General features: G+C 48.7%; 2 protein-coding genes across 5 annotated transcripts; one reads left to right on the top strand and one right to left on the bottom strand.

The window, feature by feature from the left end:
- Positions 1 to 45: 45 nt before the first annotated feature.
- ints4 (integrator complex subunit 4) lies at positions 46 to 19515 on the top strand. Of its 2 annotated transcripts, XM_086079801.1 has the most exons (26): positions 46 to 176; positions 1062 to 1286; positions 1792 to 1926; positions 2397 to 2621; positions 5591 to 5785; positions 6486 to 6603; positions 6689 to 6892; positions 6972 to 7057; positions 7122 to 7172; positions 7526 to 7614; positions 7795 to 7915; positions 8069 to 8140; positions 8737 to 8911; positions 11048 to 11253; positions 11322 to 11464; positions 12166 to 12281; positions 12361 to 12494; positions 13177 to 13331; positions 13686 to 13779; positions 14412 to 14492; positions 14862 to 14992; positions 16124 to 16183; positions 16898 to 17057; positions 17360 to 17503; positions 17623 to 17743; positions 19135 to 19515. In XM_086079801.1, the coding sequence occupies exons 1-26, from the start codon at positions 123 to 125 to the stop codon at positions 19317 to 19319; spliced, it is 3480 nt and encodes a 1159-aa protein (XP_085935927.1). In that variant the 5' UTR covers positions 46 to 122; the 3' UTR covers positions 19320 to 19515. The 2 variants fall into 2 exon arrangements, with proteins under 2 accessions (XP_085935927.1, XP_085935926.1); XM_086079800.1 differs by lacking the exons at positions 46 to 176; positions 1062 to 1286; positions 1792 to 1926; positions 2397 to 2621 and adding an exon at positions 4550 to 4674.
- On the bottom strand, positions 19432 to 22516 carry aamdc (adipogenesis associated, Mth938 domain containing). Of its 3 annotated transcripts, none has more exons than XM_086079806.1 (4): positions 21573 to 22516; positions 20742 to 20880; positions 20582 to 20677; positions 19432 to 19861 (listed from the first exon to the last, which is right to left on the bottom strand). In XM_086079806.1, exons 2-4 carry the CDS (start codon positions 20871 to 20873, stop codon positions 19721 to 19723), a joined length of 369 nt encoding a protein of 122 aa, XP_085935932.1. In that variant the 5' UTR covers positions 20874 to 20880; positions 21573 to 22516; the 3' UTR covers positions 19432 to 19720. The 3 variants fall into 3 exon arrangements, with proteins under 3 accessions (XP_085935932.1, XP_085935933.1, XP_085935935.1); XM_086079807.1 differs by lacking the exon at positions 21573 to 22516 and adding an exon at positions 21448 to 21563; XM_086079809.1 differs by lacking the exon at positions 21573 to 22516 and adding an exon at positions 21298 to 21427.
- Between the last annotated feature and the right edge of the window lie 24 nt (positions 22517 to 22540).

Genomic DNA, 22540 nt, shown 5'->3' on the forward strand with positions numbered 1-22540 from the left:
TTTAGCTCGCGTGACGTCAGCGCAAATTTAAGCAAGGGCATATCCGTGTCAGGCCACGCCCCCTCGCCTCACCTGCGCGAGCTTGACAGCGACGAAGAAAGAAAAAGCAAGCAAGTGCCAGCATGGAACAAGTCGACTTGAAAGCCGGCGAGGAATATTCGGACCATTTTCCTCCAGTAAGATTTGCAAAGATCATTTCTATCCGTTTGCCGATGTCCAGCAAATGAGAAGTCGGTGGTGCGTTCACGGACGGCGGTGTTTGCAACTACTCGAGCAGGTGCTCCAACAACAACTTGTTGTCTTGTTGGATCCATTATTGCTCCAACGGTTGTTTTACAGCAACAAAAAAGTGGTTCAACTTGATCTTAAGTGGCGTGAGAAAAGCCACACACACAAAAAGCCAAGCAGATGATTTGATAAGAGTTTTGGTGCGTTCATGTCTTTTGTCATGTGGAATGAGTTGAACCACGTCCCTCATGCTATTTACCTTTTCGCGTTATTAAGACAGAATTTTAATCCGAGTTGGATGTGTTGGAAATCATTTCCTTGATTTAATTCTATCAGATGTTATCATAACATTGTTATGATAATATTCAAATCGTCTCAAGCACGTTAATTGCCTTCAGCTTGACATCACACATTGTATGAGCAGCATTATGATGTTAGCATTGCTATTTTTTTTTAAATTGCTCATCAACGTTGCGCTAACATTCAAGTATTCCATCTAATATGCACAATAATGCTATTGAATATTGCCCAATAGGCAATATTTTTCAGTGTGACTGACAAAAGGGGGCTTGCTTCATAGACACATGAACTCAGGCCTGAAGCGAAGTTCTGGTTGGCAAAAAGTTCAGAAGTAACGATCTGAATAACGTCCGTTGTTGCCTGCCCACATCTTCCCCTGGCATCGTCACGTGGTGTCTTTTGCCACATTTGAATGCCGCCTTCCATTTTCTTCCCCAAATCAAGTTGAAACCAAAAATATATATAATAAAATAAAAAAGTACTCTCAGCCAGCAGATGTGCTGTTGTATCTCATAGTTTGTCTTTCTCCTCAGCACATGCGTGTGGTCCACTTAAACGTGGGCGGTCAAAGGTTCTGCACCAGTGTCGGCACGCTCACCAAGTACCCCGAGTCCAAGCTGGCCGAGTGGTTCGGCGGGCCCCCAAAACTCCCCAAGGACGCGCAGGGCCATTTCTTCCTGGACCGCCACGGACAACATTTTGGGGCCATCCTGGAGTTCCTCAGGTCCGGACGACTGCCCGCCCACGACATCCCGCAGGTACGGCCAACGTTGTCTTTTTACGCCTTTGCTCCTTTTTCACAAATGGATTGCAATGAAATTCACATTTTTGTTGGCCGCCATAAAAGTATTGCTTTGGTGCCAATTAAGTGAGGGGAGGAGATTCATCCGGTCAAGTGAACCATCGAATCCCATTTGGATACCACATACGCACATTTGGTTTAAGGGGAGGTTGCAACAGGTTGCGTGTTGAATTTTGCAGGAAAAAGTGCATGTGCAGTATTCCAAGTTGGGAATAGCAACAGATTGTGGGGAAAGTAAAAAGATCAACGCTCAAAGCATGGCTATCACCTTTGGAATATGGCCTCCGATCTGGTATTAAAATGTGTACGAATTTGAGGCAACTCAAAAAAGTTGATACTAATTACTTTATGTGGAAATATGCAGAGCAATTTACACAAATAAATGGGAGGGAAAAAAAGAAGTCAATTGCAGTGATGGCATTTGCGATGCGTCATGTGACGTCCGTGCTGATGTCCGGCAGGTTCACAAGGAGTCGTTGCACTACAACATCCCGGCGCTGGCCAAGCGTTTGGAGGAGAGTCCCGCGCTTTTCGGCGAGATGGTGGGCAGGCAGCAGTTCCTGGCCAGAGTCCCGCACTACAAGGAGAATATCGAGGTCCGTACAAAGCAATCGCATCCGTCCCGCGGCGGCAACAAAACATTTTCCTGCTCTTTCATGCGACATGGATCCGAACGAGTCCGTTGTCAGCAGCTGACCACAGGATCGGAGGAATGAGCGGAAAATGGGGCCGTTTGGTCAGCGGAAGCGTTCACGCGCCCGCCCGGGAAAAATGTGTTTGCCAGTCAAAGAAAACGAACCAAAAAACAATTTTGTTAACGACATAAAATCAAAACGAAAATGCTTTTCAAAAAACAAAATGGCTGAAATATTGACAGCTCCTCTGGAGACGAACACTTCCTTAATTCTCCCTCAAGAAAGCACGTCGCTTCCTTTTTCATCCGTGAAACGGATCACGTGCCGATCAGTTATGTCCGCAAATGGACGACTTTTTCTGACAAGCAGCAGATCCCGTCCAGAGTTCCTGACTGCGGGATCGAAAAAGTCCGTTTTTGTGTTTTTTCCAGGTTCTGATCCGCATCGCCCGCGCAGAGGCGGTGGCTTCGCGCCGCTGCACCATCGTGGTGTGCGTTCTGCGGACGGAGGAGGATTTGGCTTGCTACGACAACGCCATCGGCAGCCTGCGGGCCAACAAGGATTCGGTGGTGACCTTTGGACCTTGGAACGCGGGTCCCACGGCCGCCGACCTGCTGGACTGCGTGCAGAAGGACATCCAGAGTCAAGGCTACACGGTCCACGTGCAGCCCTACGTCATGGCGAGGAACTTCCTGGGGCGGAGCTACGACTTCTTCCACACGCTCGCCTTCACCTGGTGGTGACGGACGGAACTCACCTGCGCGAAGATGGCAACGTTTTGCTCTTGCTCAACTTTTCTCGAATGTCTTTTCTTGTGGCCAATCTGTTGTCACGTTGGTAAGAAATGAGGAGAAAAATAAACGCTGTTGTGGGTTTGTTTTTGTAGCGCCAGTCTGCTGATTTGGTGACAAAAACCCAAGAACATTCTCCACCCGTGTGTTCATTTTGTTTAGCCAAAACTACATACAAATATTTTCGTCAACACAGCGGACCAAAACGAGACGAGACTAAAACCTCCATGTGGGACTAAATCGGTATGCATTTCCATCGAGCGATAAAGACGAGACGAAAATTGAGCTCACTTACGACTGCACATTTTAGTTCCGGAACAAACACGAGATGAAGTCAAGAGGATGAGGTGTGTACGGACAGGCATCCAGAATAAGTAACTCTGTTCTTTTGGAGCGCAACTTGCAAAGTCAACATTCATCCAACTCATTTTCACTGAGAAATAGGCTGAATTATGAGCGCAACAAAAAATATTCAAGAAAAGTAATGATTGCAAAAATCTGCAAACCTCCTGGTTGCACTGGTTTCAAATGTTAAAGCAACACGAAGGAACTTTCAGTTTATTGTTATGTCTGAAGGAAGACCACATTTCCTATGAGGACAAGCGCATTGCGTGTTTTTTTTTTTAGCTCACTCCAGCGAGTGAAATCCGGGCTAACGTTGATCCTTGACTGTCCTTTCATCCGCTCGGCGTAGCTTTTGATGTATGCCATAAAGCAGTCAGCACATTTGTCGTTTTTCTGCGTGACAGTGTTCCTAGCATCCTCCTCAAAGTTGCTTCGTGCCAGTCAAAATGATGCAGACCCGCTCAGGCCATGGCAAAGGTACCATTCAACTCGTTTGAAGTCCATGTTTCATCACAAGAGTTATGAAAATGTTATTAAGCTTGAAAAGTTCCTTAGTGCTACTTTAAGGGTCAAAGGCCACAGTTCAGGGGTCGTCGGGGTTAGGCTCAAACGTATGGATCGACGCGGTCTCAAGTCTCGCTGGAAAGGCAATTTTTCAATAAAAGCAACCCTGTGTGACTCAAAATGGCCGCCCCCTGAGATGAATAAACATGGCTGCCTTTTGCTGCTGACATTAATTCATCTTCCACAAAGCAATATTAATCAGAAAAGCCTGTTTAGACGAGTGGAGGCAACATCATTGTAAAGAAAGTCGGGTTTTTTTTTAAGTGGTGTCAGTTTTTCTGAAACTTCCAGCTCGAGGATATCCAATCATGGAAAGAATGATTCGGCTCCCATTGGAAAGGCCTGGCGTAACTAAAGGCACATTTGTTTGGACACAAATAATGAAGACAACAAAACGAGCTGTGACGCTCCTTTTTTTTCCTTTTCTTTCTTCCTCCCACGCAGGCTCTGCTTTCTTGATAACCAAAATCACTTGAGTTCTTACGGCACTGAAACGGCAAAATAAAAAATCAGCATTTCTTATTAGTATACCTTATTATTAAAGTTTATTTCATTTCATTTTAAATTATTTAATATTATTTTTACATGTAGTTGTCAAATTTAAGACGTTTTAAAATGCTAACATTTTGTCTGTATTTGAAAATGCAGAGGTTCACTAGAATATGGAATGTTTTACTTACTGTATTTTATTTTGTATGTCATTGCTTACTATACTATTGAATTTGTTTGTGTGATGTTTTACAATATCATTCACTAAACATGAAGTTGATATGTTAATGTTTTATTGTGCTAACAATGTCCAATTGCAGTACTAGTTGACATCAATCAAGTGCTGTAGTAGTTTGAAATGTTTTTTACAATCGCGTTTTGCTTTGCTAGCCGTAGCTACGGAAAGCGCAGTGGGACAAGCAAGTGCTAACACCGCTAAGCGCTAGTCGTTGTTTCATTTGCCGAAATGGCGGCGCATTTGAAAAAGCGAGTCTATGAGGAATTTTCCAGAGTCGTACAGGTGAGAATCACTTGACTTGAACCCACGCTCGGTCGGTTGCGCGCTGAACATTTGAGCGACACGCGGGAAGAACGTTGATGCAAGTTAGCTCAAGCTAGCTAAGCGGCTAACACCGGCGCACTCGTTCCTCCGAAGGAGAGAAAACGAAAAGTCGCGAGCAAGCAAAACGAAAACATATCCACATCCACACGCTCTACTCCCCGATTTATAGATATTGTGATTGAAAACAATTCTTGATGGAATGTCCATGTATGTATGAAGGCAGCTGAAGTGAAGCGTCCATTAAGTGAATGCGACTGTTCGAATGTGCAGCGGGGATGAAATAATAACAGATGATTGATCCATTCAAGGGGATTCAACTCATCATATCGAATATTAATGATTTAAAAAAGCAAACATTTTGGGATTTCTCGTCACAATTACATGACAAGTCAAAATGGCGGTCTTACTCGGTGAAAACAAGCTCTCTGCTCATTGAAGAGCATTTGACTTTGCATCGTTGTCATTTGATTTGTGAGGATTATTTTGATTTCAAAACGTGTTGAAATGTCCTTTGACCTCGAAAACCATCTGCCTGCAGAGGCCAAAGTGTCAAATGAAGAGAAATTGCACGTGATGGGCCTAACGTTGGATGAACGTCAGCCAAGAGCCACTTGTACATGATTACATTATAACAAAATCTAAACTTTGTATGTATACAATTGAGCTCTTAGGTCATCTAAATCTTGTACATTATGCTAATAATGTCACAAGCGTTTCATACAAAATGAAGACTGGAAGGGACGAATGCATTTATTTCCATTCATTTCGATGCTGAAAGTCCGATTTGACATAATGAGTGTTTTGAGTAACGAGTGTGGTCAGCTGGCGTCTCAAAGCAACGCGCGCGATGCGTTTCGTGTGGCCGCCGCGGCAGGTTCCCGCCGAAGAAGTTGCGTCCAAGAAGCTTCGTCTGTGTAAGCCCAGCAAGTCGGCGGCTCTCCACGTGGATCTGTGCAAGGCCGCCAACGCCACCGACGCCTTGCGCTTCCTGCTGCGCTTCGCCCGCAAACCCGTGGAGGCCGAGAGCGTGGAGGGCGTCGTCAGGATCCTCCTGGAACACTACTACAAGGTGCCGCCGCCGCCGCCGCCGCCGCCATTACCCTGTTCATGCCTTCACAATAAGTGCTGATGATTGTGATGTCACTAGATTCTTCTTCACCGGTCACATTTTTAACAGCCCTTCTTGACACACCCTTTAGCACAGCTCCATCTAGTGGATGCTTAATGCAACCACAGGTGAGGTGCGCCTTGTACATGGGAAAACTTTTAAATAGGCCGTTCGTTGAAGGTGCGCCTTATAGTGCAAACAATACGGTATTTATTTATTTTTTATCGAAAATAATAAAAAAATAATTTCAGAAAATAAAAATAAAAATAAATAATTTGGAATTGAAAAAATATGAATATTTACATTTAAAATGTAATCCAATGCATGAATCATGTATGTTTTATTGAACAATAAATAATACTTGAAATGGATTACAAGCACTATGTAAATACAGTTGCAAAATCATTGGTCTTTCTTATCAATAACATTTCCCCGCGACGGCAGAAGGCACATTCATTTATGTTGAGGGCGTATTCAAAGTATCCATTGATGGTTTTATGAATGGATATTGGATATAGATATGGATTTTTTTTTCCAACCCAGCCCTACTTAAGTATGTTTGAAGACATTTGCCAGTCAATAATGTTTGTCACTTCCTCACAACACAAGACAAGCATGATGACATTGAAGCACGGCCATCTTTTTTTGTATGCGAGTGCAGGAAACGGATAACTCGGTTCGCTTGAAGATCGCGTCTCTGCTGGGCGTCCTGGCCACGACCCCGGGTTTCAGTCCCGACTGCATCGTGGAGGACGTCGTCACCGCCGTGGCCAACGAGAGTGAGTCTGTCGTCTGTCGTCATCTCCTCCCACGTCGCCGTCTGCCTTGCCTCGCAACGTCCGTGTGTGCGTGCGTGCGTGTCAGAGTCCCATCAGGTTCTGGCGCAGCTTCTGGACAGCCTTCTGACGGTGGGCGCTCAGCTCCCGCACAGCCCGTCGGTGGCGCGGCGCCTGGCGGACGTGGCCCGCAAGCACCTGGCGGACGCCTCGTTCGGCGTGAGGACCAAATGTCTGCAGCTGCTGGGACGTCTCGGCGTGATGGACGGCGAGCCTGCCGCCGCGTCCGCAGGTGACTTTTTGCTCAAAAGACACCCGATGAGGCGCACCTTTGGAGCGCGGAATGCGGTCGCTCACGTTTGTTTGTTCAGGCGGCGTCCGAGACGTGCCGACCGTCATCAGCGACTTCTTCGGCGACCAGGACCCCCGAGTGCGCACGGCGGCCCTCAAAGCCATGGTAGCGCCTCCGTGAGACACGACCCACAATGCATTGCGTGGCCGGCCTGACTCTTGTCTTCCAGCTGCAGCTGCACGAGCGAGGGATGAAGATTCAGCAGATGATTTACGAGCAGGTGAGGCGAGTCGCCAGCGAGGTCGTCGGGGCGATTAGTAGGAGTTCTTTGGAGCCCAGAATTCATTTTCACGAAAAAGGCAAAATATTGGCACCAAAATTTGGAACAAATACAAACTCGAGCTCAGAATTTTTGGGGGAGGAGTTTTAAAGCATATGTTTATTGAGCAACTTTTAGTGCCTGAAGGTCAAAGGTGATGCCGGCCTCCTTTTCCATGTCCAAATCCTTTTGTGGCGCCCATTTTTTGTTTTCTTCCCAAATGTCTCTTTGTGTGTATTCAAGCATGACTTGTGACAAGCGTGCGCGTGCGTGTGCGTGTGCGCGTGCGTGTGCGCGTGCGTGTGCGTGCGCAGGCCTGCCGACTGCTGGCGGACGACTACGAGCAGGTTCGATCTGCTGCCGTTCAGATGGTTTGGGTTCTCAGCGTCTTGTATCCCGAAAGGTCAGTCGTGTCACACTTTGTTCACTCATTTCTTTTCCATTCGTGAATTCACGCACACATTCACCCTCTCGCACCCCTCCCATTCTTTCGTACCCTAGCTGCGCATTTACCGTGCTCTCGTTGGTCATTCATCCTCTCACTGAGGTGAGATGTTTGTATTCCTTCCTTCTTCCCCATCAGCATCGTGCCCATCCCGTCGTCCAACGAGGAGATCCGCCTGGTGGACGACGCCTTCGGGAAGATCAGTCACATGATCAGCGACGGCTCGTGGATGGTGCGCGTGCAGGCCGCCAAAACGCTGGTGAGGGAAATTGAACCTAAGTAAGGTCCCGTGGTCTCTGTGGCGTGACGGCGAGGAAAGGCACGCGTGGCGTTCCGCACCTCGCCACGTGGCCGTCTGCTTTGGATTTTGAAGGCGCGGTCGCGGTCCTCACTTTTGTTTGTTGCCGCGCAGGGTTCCATGTTGCAGGTCAGTCCTCACTTCCTGGAGCAGACGCTGGACAAGAAGCTGATGTCCGATCTGCGGGTGAGTGGACGCCGCGGAAACATGGCTGGGTGGGCACATTCTACTTGAGGATGACTGTCGGCGTTGTAGCGGCGACCACCAGATGAAGTAACGCAGCCTGTCGCGAAAAGTGCCTCTTTTTTTTTTTTCCCGCACGTGATCAAGACACTTGTCATTGTTTGTGTGGCATTTTCTTGCTCAGTGCGTCGCCTTAATATGACATCACTTGTTTTTAGAAACAAGTCAAATGATCTGCAAGTGCAGTAAGATCATTTTAATAACTTGGATTTCTCGAAATACGAAACATGTGTCGGTCTATATTCATCTTAAAGTAAGCTTTATGTGAGGGATGCAATTTGACGTCATGCAGACGAACCGGATCATCGAGTCGGACTCGAAAGAATATTCATGAGAAATTCAAGCTGGCGTTTTGCACCAAATGCAAATCTTGCAAATCTTGCAAATCTGCCGTTGTGGGCTTTTCCACGGCAGATTGTTTTGCAAGAAATCAAGAAAACAAAACAAAAAATGGACTTGATCTTTGAGGCAGTCGACGACTTTTGACGAGGATCGGTTTCATAGCAAAACGTGAGCTGGCGAGTCCTGCTTGATTTCAGAGGAAGCGCACGGCCCACGAGCGCGCCAAGGAACTCTTTGCTTCCGGCGAGTTCTCGTCCGGCAGGAAGTGGGCCGACGACGCCCCCAAGGAGAAAGTGGACACCAACACGGTCAACCTGATCGCCTCGGGGGCCTGCGGGGCCTTCGTCCACGGCCTGGAGGACGAGATGTTTGGTACGTCTTTGTTGCTTCGTGCCGCCATTAGCCGAGATTTGTTTACAATCCGTTAGGGATGCGACGAGAACGGCCATATTGTCAGATCGTGATATTAAAAGCGCCACGATGTATCGTCGTGGTCATGTCGCCATATTAAAAGCAGCACATCTGTTCCAAAAGTCTTGCTGATTTCCATTTGTGCAGTTCTAGCAACCTCTGGTGGCTACTTTTTTTAGTGCAGTTTAACTTTCACAAGGCATGTTTTGGCTTTTCTCTCTTTAAAATCCTCGCTAATGTCCGATGAAGTGAGTCACGACGTGGACGAACTCAATGTGTGCGTGCCTCAATAAATATATTATTTTTGTATATAATATTTATTCTATTTTTCATTGCTGTAATGTACAAAAGCACAATGTTGTGTTTTTATTGTGACCTTTTTTCGTACCGCCAACCTCCCCACAATATCGTGATAATTATCGTATGCTGATGTTTGGCTATCGCTCCGATTAGGGCAGCGCAATATCAACGGCATATTCAATATCAAGTATGAATTTTGCCCAAAGTCGAGATTTTGACTGTACGGTCTTACGCTGTTTTATATCATTCTTTCTTTTTAATCCATATGGCGTCTCTAAAGGACTAAACCAGTAAGGAAACGATTTGTTAAAAACAACAACAACACTTCAATTCTATACGGTTAGCGTGAAGGCACGCAGTTGAGACCGCGATATGAATTTTGGGCCAGCACGACTTACAATCCATCGGATTCATATTTTATCAATCCGCTCATCGGATTCGTTTTCATTTAGCATTTTTTCCCTCATTATTCTGTACTTCGTATCCGTATCGTGATTAATAAAAACGGGATTGATGTTTTGCAAACCGACGTTTGCGAATGTCCCCGAAGAAAATCGTCTTCTTTCATGAAGGACTTGCAGAAATCGGTCAACAATGACTGCTGATGGGCGGAAATCAGAAGAGTTGGAGCGTTTCAAATAAAAGCCGCGGGTTCGATTCATCGCTGAATTGGACAAAATTCAAAAAAGAGGCCCGGCTGGCGTCGTCATTACTACAATTACAAGTACTTTGACTTTTGGAGTTTTTCTTAAAAGCGCTTATTTTACGAGACGTGTGAAATATACGAGCTCCACATTTGAACGTTGCTTTTCATCTGAACCCGCGTCGGTGTCGTGCGTCTCGCGGCCATCGGCGGCTGCTCCACTGCCGGCGGACGTGAGGTTTAAAAAAAAAAAAACGATCCATCCGCGACTGTTGGGATTGCCTGCAATGCGATCGCGTGACCCGACGTGACCTGCAATGCGATCGCGTGACCTGCAATGCGATCACGTGACCCGACGTGACCTGCAATGCGATCACGTGACCCGACGTGACCTGCAATGCGATCGCGTGACCTGCAATGCGATCGCGTGACCTGCAATGCGATCACGTGACCTGACGTGACCTGCAATGCGATCACGTGACCCGACGTGACCTGCAATGCGATCGCGTGACCTGCAATGCGATCACGTGACCCGACGTGACCTGCAATGCGATCGCGTGACCTGCAATGCGATCACGTGACCCGACGTGACCTGCAATGCGATCACGTGACCCGACGTGACCTGCAATGCGATCGCGTGACCTGCAATGCGATCGCGTGACCTGCAATGCGATCACGTGACCTGACGTGACCTGCAATGCGATCACGTGACCCGACGTGACCTGCAATGCGATCGCGTGACCTGCAATGCGATCACGTGACCCGACGTGACCTGCAATGCGATCACGTGACCTGCAATGCGATCACGTGACCCGACGTGACCTGCAATGCGATCGCGTGACCTGCAATGCGATCACGTGACCTGCAATGCGATCGCGTGACCCGACGTGACCTGCAATGCGATCGCGTGACCTGCAATGCGATCACGTGACCTGCAATGCGATCACGTGACCTGCAATGCGATCGCGTGACCCGACGTGACCTGCAATGCGATCGCGTGACCCGACGTGACCTGCAATGCGATCGCGTGACCCGACGTGACCTGCAATGCGACCGCGTGACCCGACGTGACCTGCAATGCGATCACGTGACCTGCAATGCGATCACGTGACCCGCGTGCGCTTTTGACGTGTGTTTTGCGGGCGCTGGTGCAGAAGTGCGCATCGCGGCGGTGGAGGCGCTGTGCCGGCTGGCTCGCTCGTCCGCCAGCTTCGCCGAAAAGTGTCTGGACTTCCTGGTGGACATGTTCAACGACGAGATCGAGGAGGTGCGGCTGCAATCCATCCACGTGCTGCGAGAGATCTCCACCAACATCACGCTCAGGGAGGACCAGCTGGACACCGTGCTGGCCGTGCTGGAGGTGAGCAGAGCGCCACGCCGCCTCGCCGCCTTCTCTGCCCACGTGACCTTGGCGCTCCTGGTTCGCAGGACTCGTCCCGCGACATCCGAGAAGCTCTGCACGAGCTGCTGTGCTACACCAACGTGTCCACCAAGGAGTGCATCCAGCTGGCCCTGCTGGAGCTGCTCAAGAACCTCAACAAGTATCCTGCCGACCGCAACTCCGTGTGGAAGTGAGACGTCTTCAAATGGGATGATTTTGCTCTCGTCACAATCGGAAAAAAAGAGGAAAACCCGCGAGACGGTCCACGCGAAGACAGAGCGTGAAAAGAGTCGGATGTTTATGCAGGTCATTTAAAAAAAAGTGGGCGAGCGAACGGGCGAGTGACGAGTGGCGAGCGGGCGAGTGGCGGGCAGGCGAGTGGCGAGTGGCGAGCGGGCGAGTGGCGGGCAGGCGAGTGACGAGTGGCGAGCGGGCGAGTGGCGGGCAGGCGAGTGGCGAGTGACGAGTGGCGAGTGACGAGTGGCGGGCGGGCGAGTGGCGAGCAGGCTCGTCTCCAGCTACTTGTTGTGAAAGGGAACAAGTCCGAATCCGTTTGCATGATTTCCCAACAAAAGTAATCAATCAATCTGCTTTCATGGACGACCTCAGAAAAGTCTTCTGAGAAGAAGAAGGAGTGAAATCAAACAAACGAGGAATTGTTTGCCCAAAATGATGACCGATTCATTTGATCGTGTTTTTTTTCTGCTCTGCCACCAAATGCTTCCGTAGTTTGTCCCCAAAAAGGTTGAAAAACGGTTTGAATGAAAATCATTTCTCTGACCGCAAATGAAGATGGACTCCAAATGGCGCTGATCGGCTTCCCTGGCGACCGATAATCAGAATCAATATTTTGCGTCCAACGCTGGCTTGACTTTTTGTTTGTCTCGGCAGGTGTCTCAAGTTTTTGGGTTCGCGCCATCCCATGCTGGTCCTGCCGCTGGTTCCGGAGCTCCTCAGCACGCACCCTTACTTTGACACGCCGGAACCCGACATGGACGACCCGGCCTGTATCCTCTTCCTCCTCCTCCTCCTCCTCCTCTTCCTCATCATCGTCATCGTCACATTCTTGACCGCGTCCGCCGTCAGATATCGCCGTCCTGGTGCTGGTGTTCAACGCGGCCAAGTCGTGTCCCACCATGCCGGCGCTCTTCTCCGACCACACCTTCAGACACTACGCCTACCTCAGGGACAGCCTGTCACACCTGGTGCCGCCTCTGCGGGTCAGAACCGCACACGCACGCACACGCACACTGGACCCATGTCAGTCATGTCATTTGGCTTCATGTGGTTCCTCAAATGAGGGAATTCAGTCCTCCTTAAATATTGAGGTGGGCCCCGAGTGGGCAAGGGGGGGGGGGGGGGGGGGGGGGCACAGTGTGAGAACAACAACGTTACGAGAATGAAGGGGAAATGATGAAATTGTGTTGTTAAAGCGTTAACTAATTAATTAGTCACAAAAATGTGTCCATTAATTTTGAGCGCAGGTGATTCTTTATCTTGACAGCGTTTGAGCAATAAACATAACGACATGCATTCAAATAAAGCATTTCATCAATGTTTGCGTAACAATTTCAGAATATTTTTCCCCCAATTTAAATGATGCAAGTAATTAAGAGGGTGAGAGCGTGCAGGGGTTCCAAAATGTTGAAGACGTCCTCATAACATTAAATGTCGAAAGAGTGAACACGTCAACGTTGCTCTTTCAATTTGGTGGGCAAAAAATGATGCTTAAAAAAGTCTGCCAGCTCGACCAGACAGACCTCCCAAGCTGTAGGTGGCAGTAGAACTCTCAATGTCTGATCGTACGCAAGGAATGTTTTTTTCGACTCCTTTCCTTGCCAATGACGCCTTTTTTTTTGTTTTTCTCTTTTTTCCTTCTTTTTCTTCCTCTTCTGTTTTCAGTTGCCGGGCAGGAAGCAGCTCCACGGTTTGGACTCTGCCGACTGTCAAGGTGTGGAGTCGGCTCGGCTCTTCCTGCAGCAAAGCCTGGACCGGGTCAGCACCATCCAGAACCTGGAAGCGTCTGGAGCTCAGGACCTGCTCATCTTCACCATACGGTACGCACGCTCCCGCGCACGCACGCACGCACGCACGCACGCACGCGCCGACTGGATTGGCACGATGTGACGACAACAAGACGACCGCCATGACGGCAATTTGGGTTGTTTGCATCAATTTGTCTTGAATTTCATCAACACGACCAGTTCTCACATTTTCACATTCACTTTTTCGTTTAAAAGTAAGTTTTTCTTCACGTTAGTAAATAACATTTTGCAACACCCTTTGAAAGAAAAGTGCAAAATGGCTTCTTTGAGTTTGCTGACCTGGATGACTTGTTTGTGGAGACACATGATGATGTCATGATGATGTCATGATGACGTCATGATGACGTCATGTTGTTGTGCGCTCAGTGACTTGCAGAGGCTGGGCCAGCTGCAGACGGAACTCGCCGGCGCCGCCGACTTCTGCGCCACGTACCTGCGTTGCCAGCTTCTCCTCATCAAGGTCACATGATCGCCGTTGGGACGGACAAATACGGAAACTCGCGCCGCCGCCGCCGCCGTCTTCGCGCCGGAAGGACTCGCCGCATTTTCAGATCATTGGCCGGGCCGATATTCAGCGTTTTGACAAATATCAGCTAAAAATAACAAATAAAAATCACTGTGGATAAAAGATCCATTTCAAGTTCCTAAAGATTCTGCTGACCCTTTGGAACTTTCTGCAGCTTCTGCTTTCGTTAGAAATCAAAACAAACGTACGTCAAGTGACATTTTTTTTTCAAGTTTTGTACAACTATCAAAACTATCCCACGCTATTTATTGATTTATTCGCTGTTTTTACTGAACTTTTGAAAACGTGCTGATGACTTGAAATTTGCCTTTGAATTTTTAAACAAATATCTTTTATTTGAAAAAAACAATTCTCTTCTTGATCTTGTCATTGAAAAACATTTTTTGATGGCAGTATTTTCCCTTTTCCTGAAAACCAACATTCGTTATCGGCCCCTTTGACGATTAATAATCGACGTCGGCGTATCGGTGCATCTCGAAAAACGAGCGCACCCGCCGCCAACGATCAAATGAAGGTTTGCCGATGGATCGGTTGGGCCGCAGCGGAACTTGTGTGTTTCCTTTCAGGCTCTGCACGAGAAGCTGTGGAAGATGCCGGTGCCGCTCGGCCTCAAGCAGAACGGCACCGCCGTGGCGGCCGCGCAGCAGGTTCGAGCAGTACAAAATAATACGCACGTTTTTCCACGTTTAACTATCATTGGGGGGACCGACTTGAACTTGTGGGGACGTTTTGTTGGTCCCCACAAGTTCAGACCTCTTTTGGGGGGTCAAGACTTGGTTCTAGAGTTTAGGTTTGAATTGGGTGATGGTTGAGGTTAGGCTAAGAAATCATTTTTCATGCTTGGGGTTTGGAAATGCATCATGTCAATGAGATGTCCCCACCATGATACAAAGACAAGTGTGTGTGTGTGTGTGTGTGTGTGTGTGTGTGTGTGTGTGTGTGTGTGTGTGTGTGTGTGTGTGTGTGTGTGTGTGTGTGTGTGTGTGTGTGCGCGTGTGCGCGTGTGCGTGCTGCAGGTTTTGCAGGAGAGCTACAAGCTGGAGTTCATGTACAGCGGCCTGGAGAGCCGGCAGGTGGCCGTCATCCATCACGTGCGGCTGCAGGCCAAAGCGCTGCTGCTCGTTCTCAGCGCGCGCGTCGCCAACGGGTCAGTCGCGTTCCGCCGGGTCCGTCCGTCCGTCCGTTTGCAAGCTGTCGGTTGGCCCGTCGTTGCTCAGTCGCGACATCCGTCGTCGGTCGCTCAATTACAAGAGTTCAAAGGAACCTCGACTGTCATGACAAGTTTGCTATATTATTTATTTAGTTGTTACTAACATAATGATGAGATTCATTTTTCAAGAATCATTTCCAGTTGAATACGTTTTGTAGAAACTTTATTGGGACGTACATTGTTATTTATGTGGCAACGCATTCAGGCTCTCTGCCGAACAATGTGAAAGAAAGTAAGTGAAGCCTCGTAGCGTTCCTAAAGAAACAACACGCGATGGGGAGAGTCATCCTCCCTCCTCCCCCCCTCCCTCCCCCCTCCCTCCCCCACGTCGTGCTCTCGTCATTCACAAGACGCATTCAAGAGTTTTGATCGTCGCTTTAGGAACGCTACAAAGGCTTACCTTGCTTTCTTTATCGGCGTTTCACGCCGTTTGACGTCACGACGCACGGAATGCTTAGTGACGTAAATAACAATGGCGGCGTACGTTCAAATAAAGTTTCTACAAAATGTATTGAACTGGAAAAGTTTTTTGAAAAATGAATCTCTAAGTTATGTTAGTAATGACCAAATAAATGATATCGAGCAAGCGTGTCATGACAGTCGGGTTTTCTTTAATTTTTTTAAAATTTTTTACTGTTTTGAATTGAGTTCGTTTTTATTTTTTGCTTTGATTGAGTTTTTTAAGTGATATCTTGTCAGATGCAAGGATTAAAAAAAATGATTTTAAAAAATGGGCACGTAAACAATTCTCAAACGACTGAACGTCTGTCATCTTTGGTGCGAACATCGATCATGAAATCAATATTTTGCAAATGAATCCCGACAGCTGATGGATGTTGTTTCAATATATGAAAAGTATTTTTGCAAGAGTCACAGTTCATTTTCGTTGCTTTCTTAAATGGACTTTCAGTTTTTCTTTTTTTTGACAAAAATGTTTTTGCAATTTTAGTTTGAGTTTTTTGTGTGTTGTGTAGAAATAACCTTTCGTCGGTCGGTCGGTCGAGCGGTCGGTCGAGTGGTCGGTCAAGCGGTCGTAAGCGTCACTTTTTTGCTTTTGTGTGCGTGCAGGCAGGATCCTCTCGTGGGCGCCTGCGAAAAGTTCCTGACGGAGCTCGACTCGTTCCACAGGTGTGTTGTGCCTCGTCGGCAGCAAAATTGATCCCCCGCGTCATTGATGTGAACGTTTGTTTCTTTGTTATTTGTTGTGAGCTCGCCATGAACTCATTCAAACCCAAAACGTTGTTTATGCTCGCGCGTACTGAAGGCTTTGATGCAGCCTCTCAACGGCAAAGAACGGTAGTTATTGCAAAAACGGCCAGCAGGTGGCAGAAGAGTATAAGAGACCAACCAGGGCCATGTTGAAAAAAAAGCTCATTTACTCACAGTTCGAAACAGATTTGTGAATAATGATGAAACTTAGCTATATGCTAATGCTAATTGCTGCAAAACGGAAACGGATAGAAATATACTTTTTTCGCCGATAAAGAAGAGACTTGAATCTTTGTCTTGGTTGGTTCCGTGTTTTGATAGCAATAGAACACAATATTCTGTGGGCGGGCCTTGCAAAATCAAGTCCAAATCCAAATCCAGCCAAACAGCCCGGAGCGAAAGGGGGTTGCTTCAGTCAAAATGGCTGCCAGTCAATGAGTTAAGTGCGGCAATTGCAAAAGCTGGTCCTCCTGAGCTCCTTCAAAGTGAATAAACGATGAAAACCGCTCCGGCACGCCGGTGACCGCGGCGAGGAAAAGCGCTTGAGACGGCGAATGAATTGTGAATGTCAATCAAAGACCAACGAAAGGAAGGCGGGATGAGTGACGAGCGATGCGCGTGCGCCCCCTGCAGGCTGTTTGCGGCGGAGCTCCCGCACCTTCAGGACAGTTTTGCCGACAAGCTGGCGGAGGCGGCGGCGCGGCCGGCGTGGCGCAAGCCGTCCGAGCTGCTGAAGATCTTGGAGACGTCGCTGAGGCAGAGCGCCGTCCTGCAGCTCAGCCTCCCGCCGCAGGTGACGCCGACATCCGCGCTCCGCATCGCGGTCTTGAGCAAAACCTGATGTTGTGCCACAGAAACGTTGACGCTTCGTTTCCGTACGCCGTCAAATTGTGTTGACGTTTGTCTGCTTTCAATTCCTCATTGGAAGAAAAAACACAAACAAACAAAATCACTTTTAAAAGTCATTTGGAAAAAAAGCGAAAAAAGCTGCAATGATGCATTTTTGAACAAATGGAATTTCCGCGATGTGAAAAGAAAAGCCCCGCCCACATGTGGAAAGGATTGCGAACGGAAGCGTGTGATGATTTTGCGCAGATCCATCGAGCCACGGCCAACATCATCGAACCCACGGGAGAGTCGGACAACCCGCTCAAGTTCACGTCTGGCCTGGTGGTGGCGCTGGACGTCGACGCCACGCTGGAGCACGTGCGCGACCCTCACAACGCCGTCAAAGTGGAGGTAAGTAAAAATAATAATAATAATAATCAGACTTTTTTGTTTTGTTTGTTTGTTGACTTTGCTGAGAAGCGACGTCGCGTCCATCGACGCTTTCCACTACGACAAATTTCTCTCTTCAGGTTCTTTATCCCGACGGCCAGAGTCACGTGATCCACCCCAAGCCCGGAGACTTTCGCAAGCCGGGACCGCGGCGCCACCGGCTCATCACGCAGGTGTACTTGTCGCACGGCGCCTGGACGGGTGAGATGCCGTCACTGTACCGCACTTTTGCCACAACACGTTGGCCACAAATGGATCCAACGTGTTGGGTCGGCGTGCAATCCAGTGGCTTTCAATATTTCACATTTTGACATCACTATTTTCCTTTTTCACGGCGAAAGGAGGATGTGTGGTGAAAACCCGTCTGGGTTGAAAACCCGTCTGGGGTCGAAAACCCGTCTGGGTCGAAAACCCGTTTGGGTCGAAAACCCGTCGGGGTCGAAAAACCCGTCGGGGTCGAAAACCCCGTCGGGGTCGAAACCCCGTCGGGGTCGAAAACCCCGTCGGGGTCGAAAACCCGTCAGGGTCGAAAACCCATCTGAGGTCGAAAACCCGTCTGGGTCGAAAACCCGTCTGGGGTCGAAAACCCGTCTGGGTCGAAAACCCGTCGGGGTCGAAAACCCCGTCGGGGTCGAAAACCCGTCTGGGGTCGGAAAACCCGTCGGGGTCGAAAAACCCGTCAAGGTCGAAAACCCCGTCGGGGTCGAAAACCCGTCAGGGTCGAAAACCCATCTGAGGTCGAAAACCCGTCTGGGTCAAAAACCCGTCTGGGGTCGAAAACCCGTCTGGGTCGAAAACCCGTCGGGGTCGAAAACCCCGTCGGGGTCGAAAACCCATCTGGGGTCGGAAAACCCGTCGGGGTCAAAAAACCCGTCAAGGTCGAAAACCCCGTCGGGGTCGAAAACCCGTCTGGGTCGAAAACCCCGTCGGGGTCGAAAACCCGTTTGGGTCGAAAAACCGTCTGGGGTCGAAAACCCGTCTGGGTCGAAAACCCGTCGGGTCGAAAACCCGTCTGGGTCCGAAAACCCGTCTGGGTCCGAAAACCCGTTGGGAGTCGAAAACCCGTCTGGGGTCGAAAACCCGTTGGGAGTCGAAAACCCGTCTGGGGTCGAAAACCCGTCTGGGTCCGAAAACCCGTCTGGGGTCGAAAACCCATTTCGGTCGAAAACTCATCTGGGTCGAAAACCCGTCTGGGGTCGAAAACCCGTCTGGGTCCGAAAACCCGTCTGGGGTCGAAAACCCGTCTGGGTCCGAAAAAACCCGTTGGGAGTCGAAAACCCGTCTGGGGTCGAAAACCCGTCGGGGTCGAAAACCCTTCTGGGTCTAAAACCCGTCTGGGGTCGAAAACCCGTCTGGGTCCGAAAACCCGTTGGGAGTCGAAAACCCGTCTGGGGTCGAAAACCCGTCTTTGTCGAAAACCCGTCTGGGGTCGAAAACCCGTCTGGGGTCGAAAACCCCGTCGGGGTCGAAAACCCGTCTGGGGTCGAAAACCCGTCTGGGTCGAAAACGAAAACCCGTCTGGGTCGACCTGTAGCTGGAATTGTTGAGGTTGCGAGCGCACGCGTGACTTCCTCTCTCGCCGTCTGTCACAGAGCCTTGTCAGGTGGAAGTGCGCCTCCTGCTGGCCTACAGCTCGTCGTCGTCAGCGGGCGACTCCAAGCTGGCGTGGAGCGACAGCCTGGACGGCCTCCCGCCAGCTGAGGGCGCCGTGGAGGGAACCATCGCCTTCAGCGAGCCCGTCAAAGTCTTCATCATGCCCAAGCCTGCCAGACGCTAATGCTAACGCTAGCCACGCCAAAGGACGGTGAGGAAGAACGATCGCCCTCATCATCATCATGATGCGCGGCGCACACACAAGATTTGAAAAGATGTGGTCTGATGAGGCATAATGATGACATCATTGCTTTATTTGCAGCTGTAAATCGTGTGGAATAAGTTGAATTGACCATTAAAGCATTTATTTGAAAGAATAAGCAACCCTTGTCTGGTGAGGATTTTTTTTTTTTTTTGCAATCATGAATTTATTTCCCTGTTTCCGTCTCGCTCACTTGCAAAAGTTAAAGCCCAACGCAAGATGATTGTTTATCGAAGATGCCATTTGAAAATCCTCCGAATGGCGGCCAATCGCTTCCTGCGTCCGTTGACCAGATCGAAGTCCCGAATTTGAACGGCGTCCGCTCAGCACGTGGAGTGGAAGACTCCGCCCACTTTGGCTCCGCCTCCGGCCAGGCGGTTGTACTCGGCCACGGCCGCCTCCGTCTGCAGGACTCGCACCTGGACGCCCGTGGCCGTCAGCCGCTCCACCGTGGACGCCGGAACCTGGAAAGAAAATGACAAGGAAGGATTGGCGGCCGCACGCCATCCGGCGTTTCGGGAACGTTCGTCCAAAAAGGCCGTCAAGCGACTGAAAGCAAACAAAACATTTCATCCTGAGCTTCTCTTGAGGCTTCAAGGCTTGCACCTGAGCCGACTTTCAAACCCGCACCCTAATTTAAAACTCCACAAAACCCCAAACAAAAATTGAAAGCCAAACCCTAGTTTGAAAAACGAACCCTAATTTGATACGAACGGTACTTCATTTATAATCCGTAATTTGAAAAGCCCCTCATTTAAAAAACTACTTTGAAACCCAAACTGTCGTTTGAAACCAAACTTTTGTGGAACCCTAACACCAGTTAAAACCCCTATTTTCAAACCCTGATCATGTATTAAAACTCGAGTTTGAAAGCGTTTGGAACGCAAATTCTAATCTGAAATCTGATTTTGCAACCATATTCCTCGTTTGAAAAACCAAGACAGATTAGTTTTGGGTTTGTGCTTGCTTTCAGTGGCGAGGTTATGACGCGACCACTTTTTTGGGGGGTCGCCAGTCGACATCCACTTGAGTTGTCAGTGCTGTCAACGCGGATTTCTCTCTAAACATCTCGAGCTCTTTTTTTTCTTTCTTTTTTTTAAACTTATTCCCAACACATATTTTCACCTGACGATTGTACGCAATCGGAAGCCATTTTGTGCGAGACTTGAGCTTTTTGGCGTCACCTGCAGGGCCATGTCCATCCCTCGGCCGATGACCAGCAGGTCCACTCCCTTGTCCAGCACCTCCTGCACGTCGGCCACTTGAAGTCCGGGACGGTGCTGGCGGGCACAAAACCAATGAGGTTCCGAACCTGCCGGCGGCGGCGGCGGCGGCTCAGCCCACCTCGGTGCCGGTCTCGCGCCAGTCCCAAGGCCGGCTGCCCCCGGGCCAGACCTTGCAGTCCTTGTAGGGCGACGGCGCCCCCTTCACCGTCATGCGACCCCAAGACAGCGACAGGATTTCCGGCGACGACATGCTCGGCCTGCCGAAGCGCACAAACAGACGTCAGAAGAGGGCGATGACGTCATGCAACATTTCCCAACACCATTTGGTTCCCAAAATATTCGACTTAAAGCTTTGAAGTACGAGGGCCAAAATGTCCAAATATTGACTGACGTGACTGCAATGTTTATTTCACAATATGTGGACATCTCATTCCGTTTCCAAGTAGTTAAGTTATACATGTAAAGCTCTTTCTCTTTTTATCGATTCGATTCGGCTAATCTGCTTTACCTGGAGCTAAAAACGATCATTTTAGTTTTAATCACCGTTAAAAAAACAACAACACATGTTTGTTTTCCAAACTGTTCCCAAGTGTCATCGTTGCGTTTTTCCCACAAGAAGACATTTGTAAACATCTTAATCTACTTTTGAAAACTGATTGTCATGTGTTACGAACCAAACAATGGACGTCCATTCTCTGTGCTGACAATTTGTGTGTGTAAAAGGTGCGTTTTATGCGATTCAATTAAAAAAATCAACAGATAAAGTTTTTTTTTTTTTTTAAATGCAGCCACGCTTAAAGTGCTGCCAAACATCAAAAATAAACCTGCAGCTTGTCCTGTCCGAAAATAGCAGCAAAGAAATGGTTGAACGTTGTAAAGCGCTTGGAGTTGAAAAGACGCGTTTCCACTTTTCACGCTTCGTTCCAAGCAAACAAAACAAACAAACAACCTGCAGGGGCTTCCGTTTCGTCGTCGAATCTTCTCGCAAGTTGAGTGACAGCTGGCAGGATCTTACGAAGTGAACGTCACTGAATGACACGCCCCCAAATCCTTGTCGCTCGGCGGGCTTCGAAACGAGCTCAACACAAGTCCCACAACACGACACCGTCTCACCTTGATGACGTCACCAAACAGCAACCCCACAACGCGGTCGCCTCTTGACGGCGTCACTCTCCTGTTGGCACGGAAGAATTGGGAGAAGTGAAGCCAACGGCGGCCATCTTACGTTGCCACTCACCAATGTCGCCTATTTTGAATATCGTGATTTCATTCAAGTCTGAAAGTACATTTCATTGCTAAGACTCAAAGATTTGCATCATGTCGTCACAATATTCATCAACTCTCAAGTGAAAGAAATTGCCGCAAAATGTCGAGCTCGCTGCAGCAAAAAGGATTTTCAATGGACTATGAGGGTCCGGGAGGCTAATACAAATGTTGACCATGGTATCGTTTTTGTGTGGAATATCTCAGAGTAAAAGAATGTAAGCATCCAAAATAGGAATGACGAGGCCGTCTACAGATTCGGTGTTAAAATGTCGCTCTGTCTAAAAGTACTTGGGAAGTTCCTTAAAAACAACATTTTTGTCGGGGAGCTCAAATGGATTTTGTCCTCGACTGTAATCTGAATGACGAACGCAGACCGCGAAGTTCGCGCTTTGCTCCATACGGCGTCAGAAAAGAGGCGAGCCGTGATTGGTCGTTACCTGAGCTGATGCTTTTTTTAAACAAACCAAAAACGATGACGTCACAACTTTGCAATTTGGCCCCTGGAGCGAGCATTTTTTTTCCAAGAACCAGATAAGACGAGCGCCCGTCGGAAGGTCATCGCCGTGGCAACCGTACCGTTTGGAACAGGTGTGCCCGAAAAGTTCCAGGACTGATGCTGGCACAAAAACGGTGTGCCGTCTTCAGATACGA

Source organism: Leptonotus elevatus, chromosome 7, assembly GCF_054856555.1.
Source record: "Leptonotus elevatus isolate MCC_2025b chromosome 7, RoL_Lele_1.0, whole genome shotgun sequence".
Lineage (NCBI taxonomy): Eukaryota > Metazoa > Chordata > Actinopteri > Syngnathiformes > Syngnathidae > Leptonotus > Leptonotus elevatus.